This window comes from Somniosus microcephalus, chromosome 32 (genome assembly GCF_052327205.1).
Source record: "Somniosus microcephalus isolate GS21.2 chromosome 32, FLI_Smic_1.0, whole genome shotgun sequence".
Lineage (NCBI taxonomy): Eukaryota > Metazoa > Chordata > Chondrichthyes > Squaliformes > Somniosidae > Somniosus > Somniosus microcephalus.
The window spans coordinates 32371624-32384789 of record NC_141018.1 but is presented as its reverse complement, the minus strand read 5'-3'; the positions used below and the strand labels follow the sequence as shown (position 1 = coordinate 32384789).

Below are 13166 nucleotides of genomic sequence, written 5' to 3'. Positions count from 1 at the left end.
TTCACTGCTGGTTTTTCCCCTGCAGATCATCCCTTCCCCCCCCCCCCCCCCCCAACCCCCTCTCCCAATAAGAAATAGGAGCAGGAGTCGGCCATTCGGCCCCTCGAGCCTGCTTCACCGTTCAATAAGATCAGGACTGATCTGATCTTGGCCTCAACTCCACTTTCCTGCCTTTTCCCCATAACCCTCGACTCCCCTGGAGCTCATTGGCTATTCACTAGCTCGGCCTCCACAGCTTTCTGGGGCAGAGAATTCCAAAGATTCATGACCCTCTGAGAGAAGAAATTCCTCCTCATCTCCGGTGGCATAGTGGTTAGCACTGTTGCCTCACAGCGCCAGGGACCCGGGTTCAAATCCGGCCTTGGGTGACTGTCTGTCTGTGTGGAGTTTGCACATTCTCCCCGTGTTTGCGTGGGTTTCCTCCGGGTGCTCCGGTTTCCTCCCACAGTCCAAAGATGTGCGGGTTAGGTTGATTGGCCATGATAAAAAAAAAATTGACCCTTAGTGTTAGGGAGGATTAAATACGTGGGGTTACGGGGATAGGGGCTTGGGTGGGATGGCTGTCGGTGTAGGGACCGGGTGCTAGGGTTTGGATGATCAGCCATGATCTTGTTGAATGGCGGAGCAGGCTCGAAGGGCCGAATGGCCGACTCCTGCTCCTATCTTCTATGTTTAAATGGGTGCCCCCTTATCCTGAAACTATGCCCCCTCGTTCTAGATTCCCCCACGAGGGGAAACATCCTCTCAGCATCTACCCTGTCGAGCCCCCTCAGTATCTTATACGTTTCAATAAGATCCCCTCTCATTCTTCTAAACTCCAATGAGTATAGACCCAACCTTTCCTCATAAGACAACCCTTCCATCCCAGGAATCAACCGAGTGAACCTTCTCTGAACTGCCTCCAATGCAAGTACATCCCTTCTTAAATAAGGAGACCAAAACTGTACGCAGTACCCCAGGTGTGGTCTCACCAAGGCCCTACAGTTGTAGCAAGACTTCCCTATTTTTATATTCCATCCCCCTAGCAATATTTGCTTTTAAGATAAGAAAAGAAAAACTCATGAATGTCAACAATCTCAACTAATTAACTTTCCTCCTTCATTCCTTCCCTCCCTCCCTGATGTGCATTTCCATTTTTAAATTTCTAACCCGCGTCAATTTATTCCAACTCTCTGTAACAGATCTAAATCCTTCAGTTTAAATTGTAGTGTCCGGAATATTACTGTTCGCAATATCAAACACATTTTTGTGTGAGATTTCCCGTGCGAACTATTTTATGGGGGCGTTATGGGTTAACGCCTTTGTTAAAATAGCAGACAAGGACTGTCACACAAGCTTGTTAAGCGTTGGTCGACTAATATCGCTAACAGCAATTAAGAGGCTTAAGTGCCAGTAACAACAGCATCAGCAGGGACAGGCTTGACACACTCACTGAGCCCAGTACTGCAGCTGAGCTGATTTAATTCCACTACAGATACATTCATTGACTTATGCTACGCCAGTGATCATGTCACTTTCGCTGTGTCCGCTAAATTCAACTCCCTTATACCGTTGAGTGCAACTCCTCCCCAGCTACTACTTCCAATGATGTCATGTTCAGCACTTCAAGACAAATATTACAAAAAGAAACAAAAACCGTACATACAAAATAAAAATAAAAATGTCAAGAGTTCGTCGTAATGTTTTTGCATCTCAGTATTTGAGAGCGCGCTGATGGCGAGACATTCTCTGCCGCAACCAGGTGTGGGATCCACACAAACCGCATGTCCTGAATTTTATCCAGTGATGGAGCCAGGACCACCAGGTTCAGAAGAACTCCCATTGCTGATTCTTGGCTTTCAAGAAGAGTAAGCCCTGCAGAATAGGGAGTGCCGCTCTGAGGCCGATGAGAACTAAGACTCCGGTAGTCTGTTTACTGTTGGTTCTGTAGACTCCAGGAACCTGTACTTCTCCTCAATCGTGATATCGTTGCCTTGGATCTGGATGACCGGCTTTGTTGGGTAGACGCGGAGATTGTCCTGGTTCTTCTTGTTATAAATGTTAACTCTGTGTCCCAGCTCTGGGCTGGCGTTAGTGGACCCAGGTGGGCTCGGCAGCTTGAGATTGACCGGGTCCAGTCCTTTCTGAGTCAGGCAGGTATCCTCCGATAAGGTAGACAGGAGTTCCTGCACCACCACACTGGTGTCTTTGTGCACTGTGGGCTCCATATTGCCATGTTGCTGATTCTCAGACCTTTCTTGCAGGTAGCTTTCGGAGGAACCCTCCCTGGTGGTGCTGCAGTCAGTGGAGGAGCCCAGGGTTTGGCTGCTGAGGCTTTGGGCTTGGGTGGTGGTGCTGTCTATGGATCTGGAGGCACTGCCCGAATTATCGCTGACGGAACTGCTAACCCTCTCCAGCTTTGTTGGCACCTCCACTGTCAACAGGTCGGATGATGCATTGTGAAGCATGCTGGGGAGGTGGACGTCAATGGCAGCTGTTGTGATGACGTGGGAGGCACCTTCTGGAATTCCCATCTCTAAGAAAAAATAAACAAGGATATTGCCACAGATATACCACCGAGGGTTCGTTTACATTTCAACTGCAGTGTCACATCAGGGCGGTTTTGCTTCCCATCAACGCTGCAGTTATAGTGTAAATGCACTCTGAATCCAGCATCGGCGCTCAATGTAACACTGGAATGAAGCAGTGCCTGGCCACCTGGAGGAGGGAGTCCCAACTCCGCTTCGTTTTGCAGCCAGCTCAGACCTTCAGATCCAGTTTACACTCCAAATTTAACACTGATACAAAGCAGTTTCGGCTTCGCACTGTTGTTACACTTGTGGAGTGTGAAAGCACCATAAAAGAACTTGCATTTCTATAGCGCTTTTCACGATCCCAGGACATCCCAAAGCGCTTTACAACCAAAGAAGTAACTTTGAAGCGAAATCACTATTGTAATGTGGGCAGACAAATATAAGATTCTGAGGGAGGATTGGAAACTTATAAGATTCTGAGGGGGATTGACAGGATAGATGTTGAGAGATTGTTCCCCCTGAGTGTCTAGAACTAGGGGGCATAGTCTCAGGATAAGGGGTCGGCCATTTAAGACTGAGATGAGGAGGAATTTCTTCACTCGGAGGGTTGTGAATCTTTGGAATTCTCTACCCCAGAGGGCTGTGGATGCTGAGTCATTGAGTATATTCAAGGTTGAGATCGATAGATTGTTGGACTCTAGGGGAATCGAGGGATATGGGGATCGGGCAGGAAAGTGGAGATGAGGTCGAAGATCAGCCATGATCTTATTGAATGGCGGAGCAGACTGGAGGGGCCGAATGGCCGACTCCTGCTCCTAATTCTTATGTTTTTACAATTTGAGCATATCAAGGTCCCACAAACACAGAATCTGTTTTAGTGATGTTGGTTGAGGGATGACTATTGTCCAGGACACCGGGGTAACTCCCCTGCTCTTCTTCGAAATAGTGCCCTGGGATCTTTTCTGTCCATCTAATATAGCAATCAGAGCCTATGTCTCTTCCAAAAGATGGGACCTCCAACAGTGCAGCACTCCCTTAGTACTGCACGGGGTTGTTAGCCTGGATTTTTGTGCTCAAGAAGTGAACCCACAACCTTCATGACTCAAAGGCAAGAGTGCTATCCAACTGAGCCACGTCATACTGGGGCCGTCGACATTCAGTATCTAACCAAAGGATTCAAATGATTTTAAAATAGAATAACGGATGCTGGGAGTGATTGGAAAAAAAAAAGTAATCTAATCAAGCAACTCAAATGATTTATATATAGAAAAATAGATAGCTAGAAGTGATTACATAACAGTAATCCAATCAAGGGATTCAGACATTGTTAGAATCTGTGAGCAGAAAGTCTATAATTGTCATTTGAATCCAGAGATTGGATTACAGCCTTGAAATCAGTCACCTCAGCCTATGGACACCTCCCAGAGAAGGTAGTTGTTTTGGGTTAACCTATACAAGGGAGCTGGATCAATATCTGTTCAGGGTTGCAGAGATATTAACGGCAATGCTTGATACTTTTTTGAGGGGAAGAGTGTTCACTTAATTAGGGGAGCCACATGTGTTGCTGGTGGTGGGGAGTCCATGATGCAATAATCAGTCACAGACTCTGAATGGTAAGGGCTTGTTGGGCCTAATAGCCTTTTCTTCACTTCGGACTTCAGTCTTTCTTATGTTCCCGTCTGCTATGATCTACAGAATATGCTGTGCTCATTTTATATGGAGCTTTCGTTCAATTTCTGGTCACTTTTTAAGCCATCAGACACTTATGAACTGGGCACCATTGGTGCTGACGCCATTCAGGCATAAAGGAGCAATAATTGTGAAATTACTATAGATTAGTGGAGAAATAATCTTCAGTTGCGAAAGTTTTGCATCCTGTGCTTTTTTTTTGTCATCATGGTGTCAGCCGTGGCTCAGTGGGCAGCACCCTCGCCTCTGAGTCAGAAGGTTGTGGATTGAAGCTCCACTCCAGAGACTTGAGCACCAAATCTAGGCAGTGCTGCATCGTCGGAGGTGCTGTCTTTCGGATGAGACAGTAAACCAAGATCCCATGTAAAAGATCCCGCGGCACTATTTCGATAAGAGCAGGGGAGTTCTCCTCGGTGTCCTGGGGCCAATAATTATCCCTCAACCAACATCACTGAAAAAAACAGATCATCTGGTCATTATCACATTGCTGTTTGTTGGATCTTGCTGTGTGCAAATTGGGTGCTGCCTTTTCTACATTGTAACAGTATTTGACTGCAATTCAAAAGTACTTCATTGGCTGTAAAGCGCTTTGGTTGGGATGTCCTGAGGTTGTGAAAGGCGCTGTAGAAATGCAAGCCTTTTAGTTTTTCCGTCAACATGTGGAGAAACCCCTCATGATGTTTAGGAGTTTCCTTACCATTGAGAAACCTACACTTGTAGAATTTCTGTTTGCCCAATACAGAGCGTAGACTTTCATGGTATAGGGACACGCGTCACTTATCTAAGTCCAGAGCATTTAGGCACAGGTTGGTAGATCCAAGGCTTAGGGACTTCCAACTTTGCACAGGGGTCACTGCTGAAGCTGAACCAGTTAAAGCTGTGCAGATTATCAAGGCGGGACGTAGGTAAGCTTCTCTCTGCTCATCCAGCTAGGACCACCCCAGTCAGTGGGCCATTGAGCCGCAAGGTTATCTAGGGCCGAGTGTGAAGAGTCCCAGCCTCCCAGTGACTGGCCCAAGCCCTTTGCTTTCCGTCGGTGAACCAGACTTGCTGATCAATCATCAACAGAGCCCTGACATACTGCGAAGAGGACCTGCCTGGTTCGGGTATCGGATCACTGAGTCTGCCACAGAGGGCAGACTTGGTTCTGAGGCACATCGTCTTAAATCCACTAACGCCCCCAAAGAAAGCCCACTTACCCCCTCCCTGGGGGATAATGTAACTCCATCAATCAGATAAAACAACGGTGTTGCACCTCCAAAAGCGCATCGGTAAAGTAAGCAAAAACACAATAGGGACATCTGAAAATGACGGGCAGGAAAAGGCCAGCTGGTCCATCAAGCCGGCCCCTCACACCATGATGGCCAGAGCATTGTGACTAGACCCTTCCTACCCTCCTCCATGTAATCTCCTGGGAAGGGCCAACAAATTCCAGAGGAAAACACCCGTAGCCAAGAAGGGGGGGGGAAAAAAATCATGAAATTCCTCTCCATGTTGGTAGAAATATATACAGCATAGCAGAGTTCAAGAGCAAATGAACGTAAAGTGGAGGCGTTTGTTACCCAGTCGGAGCTGGCACGTTTGGCAATTAGATTATTTTGGGTTTGTACGTTCTCAACAGTTTTCAGGTGTTGTAGGTTAGGGACCAGTCGAGGGTGACAACCAATTAATCAGGGTGAGCATCCTGTTTAGGAAGTTAACCATTTGGGTTGTATTGATAATTTGTGATTAATACAATCCAAAATCCTGTACCATTAGTCAGCTACCCAGCAAATGAAATCATTAAATGGTACTCAACCATGGGTTAGTGCAGTCACTAAACTGGACACATATATCTGATAAAGGCACGGGGTCCATTTGGGGCCTGTTCTAGCCAATGGGACAATCATTATTACAAAGCCTGCTGGTTAATGGTGATTGAATAAGTCAGAGTCAGTTTTGATGGGATCCTAGGATTTTTACCAGTGTTTTGGGGATTCAGTCCCTTTATAACGGAGGCCACTGGTTGACGGCCACTGAATCTTCAACCAGTGGCCTTGATTGTGACGTGCGTTCAGATAGTTAGGGAGAGTTAGAGTTTGCAGAGCAGGCTTTGAGGGGCTGGATGGCCTACTCCTGATATGACTGCCCTACCCAGAAGCCCATTCCACCCGCTGATCACTCTTTGTGGCAAAGCCCTTCCTAAATTTGCCTTTTGCGGCCCATCTGTTGGTTCTGTCAACAGAGCCAAGGTGTTGTTAGTTGGGGGAGGGTTGAAATCTGAGCAGGGTTTCTGGTGCATTGAGGAGACCGTGTGGGGGGGGAGAGGGAGGGGATTGTATTGTACCCACCGCTGCTTGGTTCACTGTAGTACTGGCTGATGTAATTGTTCATATCGTCCCTCATGGCTGCTTCTGGAAAATAAAATGCGACACGTGAAGCACATTGTGGAACTCTCCCTTTAACAGAACTAGGACTCATATCATTGAGTCAATTCTGGTAAACACCGCTTTCGGCTCCAGTCCGTCATTGTCAGGATCATTTTCTCTGCAATACTGCTGCACAACATTGAACTGATCATCTGATCTAGAACTCACCAATACACACATTTCCTCACTATTTAAGGGCCTTTGTTACCGCTAGACTTGACTATTCCAATGCACTCCTGACTGGCCTCGTACTTGTTACCCTACGTAAAGTTGAGGTCATCCAAACCTCTGCTGCCCGTGTCCTAACTCGCACCAAGTCCCGTTCGCCCATCACCCCCTGTGCTCACTGACCTACATTGGCTCCCGGTTAAGCAACACCTCGATTTTAAAGTTCTCATCCTTGTTTTCAAATCCCTCCTTGGCCTCGCCCCCTTCCCTATCTCTGTATCCTCCTCCAGCCCCACAACGCCCTGAGATATCTGCGTTCCTCTAATTCTGGTTTCTTGAGTATCCCTGATTTTAATCGCTCAACTATTGGCGGCCGTGCCTTCAGCTGTCGGGGCCCTAAGCTCTGGAATTCCCTCCCTAAACCTCTCCACCTCTCTTTCCTCCTTTAAGACGCTCCTTAAAACCGACCTCTTTGACCAAGCTTTTGGCCATCTGCCCTAATTTCTCCTTATGAGGCTCGGAGTCAAATTTTGTTTTATAACACTCCTGTGAAGCGCCTTGGGATGTTTTACTATGTTAAAGGTGCTATATAAAGACAAGTTGTTGTTGTTTTTACCTTTACATTTCATGGTCCCAAGTTATAACAGCTCCTATTTAGAACATAAGAATTAGGAGAATTAGCCAACCCCTTTTCCTGAGACTATGCCCCCTAGTTCTAGACTCTCCAGCCAGGAGAAACAACCGTTCAGCATCTACTCTGTCAATCCCCCTCATAATATTATATGTTTTATGAGATCACCTCTCCTTCTAAACTCCGCAGAGTACAGGCCCAATCTACTCAATCTCTCCTCATGGGACACAACCCTCTCATCCCAGGAATCAATCTTATGTTCTTAGACAGCGGCATAGATTGAAAGTAATTGGTAGAAGGATTAGAGGGGAGTTAAGGAGAAATGTTTTCACCCAGAGGGTGGTGGGGGTCTGGAACTCACTGCCTGAAAGGGTGGTAGAGGCAGAGACCCTCGTCGCATTTAAAAAGTACACGGATATGCATTTGGAAGTGACGTAACCTGCAAGGCTACGGACCAGGAGCTGCGAAGTGGGATTAGGCTGGAGAGCTCTTTTTCGGCCGGCACAGACACGATGGGCCGAATGGCCTCCTTCTGTGCTGTAAATTTCTATGATTCTATAAATAAGGAAGATGGAGACAGATCATTCGTAGGCTAGAGGTAAAAGGATTGCCAGTTTCGAATGATGCAATTTTTCTTGTAGCCTGTGGTGGACTGGATGGATAAGCATCTCCAGATATGGGTCCGGCTCCAGTCTTAGATTGAGACTACACTCTACACTTCATCGGTATTAGCAAAAGACAGCAAAAAACTATTTACGCTTCTATGTATCTCTATAAATATGTAAACAGACCTGCAATATTTAAGTGCAAGAATTGAACCCAACATTCGGTGAAACCAATTGGAAGTGAATGTAACATTTATGGAAGTAATCGTGAGTTTCCCCCATTTCGCCTCATGTATAATTTAGACTGAAAAGCTTATTCTTGTACCTTTGTAGAGATACTGCATTTTTAAACTTGCCCGGTTCCTGTTTATTGCTGAAAAATGAATAAGGAATCAGATCTTGAGCCGTTTCAGGCCTGTTATCGTGTAAATGCAATTTGACCGCTGTTCAGAAGTTTCATCTCAAATCTGAACAGTACCCAGCCAGAGGGTCTGTGAGACTCGAGTACAGGAAACTCTCTCTTAACCGGCAAAATTCAGGAGTAGGTTCAGGTAAGTTTTACTATATATTAGTGGCCGTGTAACCGGGGTTCCTGCACCTGTGGCCGTGCAACAGGGACTCCTGGATCTGTGGCTGTGTACGGGGCTCTCGTACCTTTTAACTATACCTCTCTGTAATCCGGACTTTTTGATCAACCGGCACCACGCCGGTCCCGTCGGTGCCGGATAAAAAAAGAGTTTCCTGTATCTCAATACAAAACAACCCCTCAATAACCGGTAATCTTGCCGATTCTACCATACATTTAACGGAACATTCTGTTGGTGAGTACCCAATTATACAGTACATTTCTCGATTTTTAAAATTTTTATTTGTGTTAAAAATTGCCTTGGTAGTTCTCTGTTATCCAGAATTTTTCATCAACCGGCACCATCCTGGGCCTATAGGTGCCGGATAAGAAAGAGTTTACTCAGGGCTCCAAACAAATGACTTCAACGGGACTTCACCCAGCGGGGAGTAGCATCATCGGGTCCCTCATCGAAAGAAAGCGGGGCCGAACTTCCAGCGGCCTAAGTTCCAGTTCCGCTGGCGATAGTGCGGAGGAGCGGAACCCACGGTTGCCCAGAGCAAAGGATGGGGGTGATCAACATAGTTGGGGCAGGTACATCACTCCTGTATGGGCCAAGTGAGGCCTGGAATGTTGCATCACCTCCATGCCACTCTGATGCAGCAAATGCAGGTGGGGGGGAAAAAAGGACTTGCATTTCTATAGCGCCTTTCACAACCACCGGACGTCCCAAAGCGCTTTACAGCCAATGAAGTACTTTTTTTTGAAGTGCAGTCACTGTTGTAATGTGGGAAACGCAGCGGTCAACTTGCGCACAGCAAGCTCCCACAAACAACAATGTGATAATGACCAGCTAATCTGTTTTTAGTGATGTTGACAGGGATAAATGTTGGCCCCAGGACACCGGGGAGAACTCCTCCCCTGCTCTTCTTCGAAATAGTGCCACAGGATTTTTTACGCCCACCTGAGAGAGCAGACGGGGCCTCGGTTTAACATCTCATCCGAAAGACGGCACCTCCGACAGTGCGGCACTCCCTCAGCACTGCATTGGGAGTGTCAGCCTAGATTTTTGCGCTCAAGTCTCTGGAGTGGGACTTGAACCCACGACCTTCTGACTCAGAGGCGAGGGGCGCTACTAACTGAACCACTGGAAATTTCTCAAAGGGACCAATTGGCAACTCTACAGCCCCAAAAGGAGCACTCAAGCCACACCTGCACGGTAATCAATCCCCATCGCGTTCTGAGGCCTTTATTAGGCCCACAATGGAACCCAGCCCTGCCTCCTTGACGTAGATTTGCCCACACCACCCCCTCCCCCTCCACCTCGTCAGAATATCCCGGCCCCTTCTCCACGAGGTTGAATTATGGCAGAACAGGGTTCTCGTGCTCAAACCCAACATCACCGCCCAAGATGTGCCCGACACTGGGGCAGAATTCTGGGCCTCGAGTCCACTCACAGGTTCAAAGGTTATTGACCGGTGAGGAGGAGCCGTTCGGCTTATTCACCTGGGAATGAAAAACCCGACGGTATCTCTGGAATCCTGGAGGCTGATCGATTGCGTTAGAGAGTCGGGGAGGAATTTCCTAGAGATTGTCCTGAAATCGGACTCAGAATTTGGCCCCTCTGCTCTCCCGCTGCATATAATGATCCCACTATTCCTGGCAAGAATGGAGGTGATTGGGTAATTCTCCCACCAATCACGCCTGGCGACTGCACTGGGTGAAAAGGGGTCCTCAAGGCGAATTCTCTTTAAATGGGTTCTGGCAAGGCTTCCTCTTTAAGGCACCAATGAATCATTGAGCCGTTTGCAAATTGGAAACCAGTTCACCGTCTTTCCCTGTAGCCAAACAGACAGGGTTATTTTCTGCTCAGATATAAGCACTGTAATGTAACGGACGGCTGTGAGCTTCTGTCCATTTCAAAAGCAAGCTGGGTAAGACAGCCCATTAATGAACCTCCTGGGACGGGGTGGGGATGAGCTGGTAAGAGAATGCCAATACTGCACTGACAAACCTTTCTCTGTCCTGACAGGCTTTGACAGAACCCCGCTCCCCAGACACAAGCTTCTTTATTACTTTAACTTCTCAGCATTCTCAGATTCAAAGCAAAACTCATGGTGTGTTTACCCAAACAACCCCCTCCACTCCAACCCCCCTTGGCTTTGTCAATATCCCATGAGAGAAGCAAAGATTTCAGGGAACTTTATAATCACCTGTCCAATGCCCTGGATCGTCCCCCTTTCATATATTATGAATCTTCCCATCATCTCTGTCAGGCCCTCTTTTTTTTTTTTTGCTCCTATATTTGACCCATCATTGGGTTCACATCAGTATTGTTGATGCTGCACCATTCTCTGACCTTCATCCGCCACCCCGCCTACGAAATAGATGGACAGAAATAGGCCAGTTGGCCCATCGAGTCTGTCCCACTCGGTCATGTTGCAAATAAGCAACATGATCCTCTGTGCTCCCCACACCCGCCCACCAGCCATGTCATCTTTTGAGGGAGGATTAAACCCCCCCCCCCCCCCCCCCCCGAGGCCAATTCAAAAAGAAAGACAGGAGGACCTGCATTTATAAAGCGCCTTTTGCCACGTCAGCCGTGGCTCAGTGGGCAGCACCCTCGCCTCTGAGTCCCACTCCAGGGACTTGAGCACAAAAATCTGGGCTGACACTCCCAGTGCAGCACTGAGGGAGTGCTGCACTGTCGGAGGTACCATCTTTCGGATGTGACGTTAAACCAAGAACCCGTCTGCTCTCTCTCTCAAGTGGACGTAAAAGATCTCTCAGCACTATTTCGAAAAAGAACAGGGGAGTTCTCCCTGGTGTCCTGGGGCCAATATTTATCCCTCAGTCAACATCACTAAAAACAGATGATCTCATCATTATCACATTGCTGTTTGTGGGAGCTTGCTGTGCGCAAATTGGCTGCTGCGTTTCCTATATTACAACAGTGACTACACTCCAAAATGTACTTCATTGGCTGTAAAGTGCTTTGGGACGTCCTGAGGTCGTGAAAGGCGCTATAGAAATGCAAGTCTTTCTTCAGTGACCTCAGGGTGTCCCTGTGAAGCGGCTTGGGCCGTTTCACTGCGTTAAAGGCGCCACATAAATGCGAGTTGTTGGTGTTGAAAGTCCACGAGCACTAAATGAGGACAAGATACGGCTCGTCTGTGATAGTCGTGCACATTCAAAGGGCTCGCCAACACTCACATTTAGAATGGCCTCTTAGGCCGGGTGCTGGCGATTTTGACGCTGTGCTCCAAGGGAGAGTAAGCATCTTTCAGGAGAAGAGGGAATCACATTGGAAGGAAAACTGATCATCACAGGAAGGAAAAATTAAGCAGAAGCGATATCATTATCTTGGGGTTTGGGTGTGAAGATAAATTGGGATACTGGGAAATCTCAAACCTTGATATGGGCAAAATAACCCATCATTTATGATTTCTTATCATAACTCATTTAAAAAAAAAACAAATGCCACTTAGTACATTTTTGTTCAACAACGTAACAGTAGGGAGAAGGGCCCCTTCAAAGAGAATCACTTCAGATGCATTGTTCCTTCTGAGTATTGCTTGTCCCGGAAAAGTACTCTTGCATTGATGTAGTTTGTCAGGAGCCTAGCCTGTCTGGGTTCACAGCCAGCCCCCGGGACCTCTGCGGCTGCGGGCCTCGCCTCTCTCACAACAGCTTGCGGTTGGCAGGTGAAAGAAACAGATGTTTTCTGCGGACCGCTCGCCCCTCACTACAAGGCCCAAAACACCAAGCGCTCTGTACCTGAAATAGCTGCACTCCAGAGATAGCTATCTAACCTGACATACAAGGAGAGCATAATCGTTTGCCTAGGTTTCATAGATCCTTAAAAGCTTTTCTGGCCTCTGTTTCCCTCTCAATGCCTCCAGTCAGAAGTGTGTACTGCGCTAATGTTGGAGTTCTATCGAGAGGCCTTGATGCAGCCTAAGGCAACTCCTCAGGACTAGATGTGGCTACACGGGACGGGCTGGAGCTGCACTAGATACTCGATGTAAAAAGACTCCATACTCCTCTCATTCATGATTCATAATTTACATGCCGTCTAACTCTCTACAGCAGAGTCTCACTAAAGGCAACAAGAAAAGCTTCCCTTTGAATGTACAGTCGGCTTTCTATGGGGGTGGTAGGAATATTCAGGGTCTCAAACTGTAGCAGTTGCCTTTATAGAGTCAACCAAATCTCCTGTTGTTGGTAACTATTTTGAATCTAAGAATTTGCTTCAAAAAGCCAGATTGAATCATTTATGCCGCGCCTCCTTTGCTACTACATTATTGATGGCAAGCACATGAATAAAAAGACAATCCTTTATGCTGCTCCAGACGGACTGGATTGTGGATACAGTGCAATCCTCGGATTATCACACCCAGCCTCTCAACCACATTAATGACACTAAATGAGCTCTGAGATTAAAGGGGGACTTTCGGGGTAAATCATTGCTCTTCTAAACCCTCCTTTCCTGTTCCTCAGAAATGTCAGTCTACAATGTGCTGAGATCGAGACTTAGCCCAAAATTTCCTATAAAACTTTTGTTTATTTAATTTAAATCTCGAGATA

The 13166-nt window shown here is 47.1% G+C and overlaps 1 protein-coding gene across 1 annotated transcript in view; it reads right to left on the bottom strand.

Annotated features, from left to right (window-relative positions):
- Positions 1-497: 497 nt before the first annotated feature.
- The window catches only part of tmem266 (transmembrane protein 266), a 148228-nt gene continuing 135559 nt past the window's right edge, over positions 498-13166 (bottom strand). Inside the window, exons 10-11 of the mRNA XM_085972319.1 lie at positions 6533-6595; positions 498-2515 (exon numbers count right to left, since the gene is read on the bottom strand). Of these exons, the coding sequence (XP_085828445.1) occupies positions 1893-2515; positions 6533-6595 (686 nt within the window). The 3' untranslated portion in view covers positions 498-1892. The remainder of the gene's footprint in view (positions 2516-6532; positions 6596-13166) is intronic.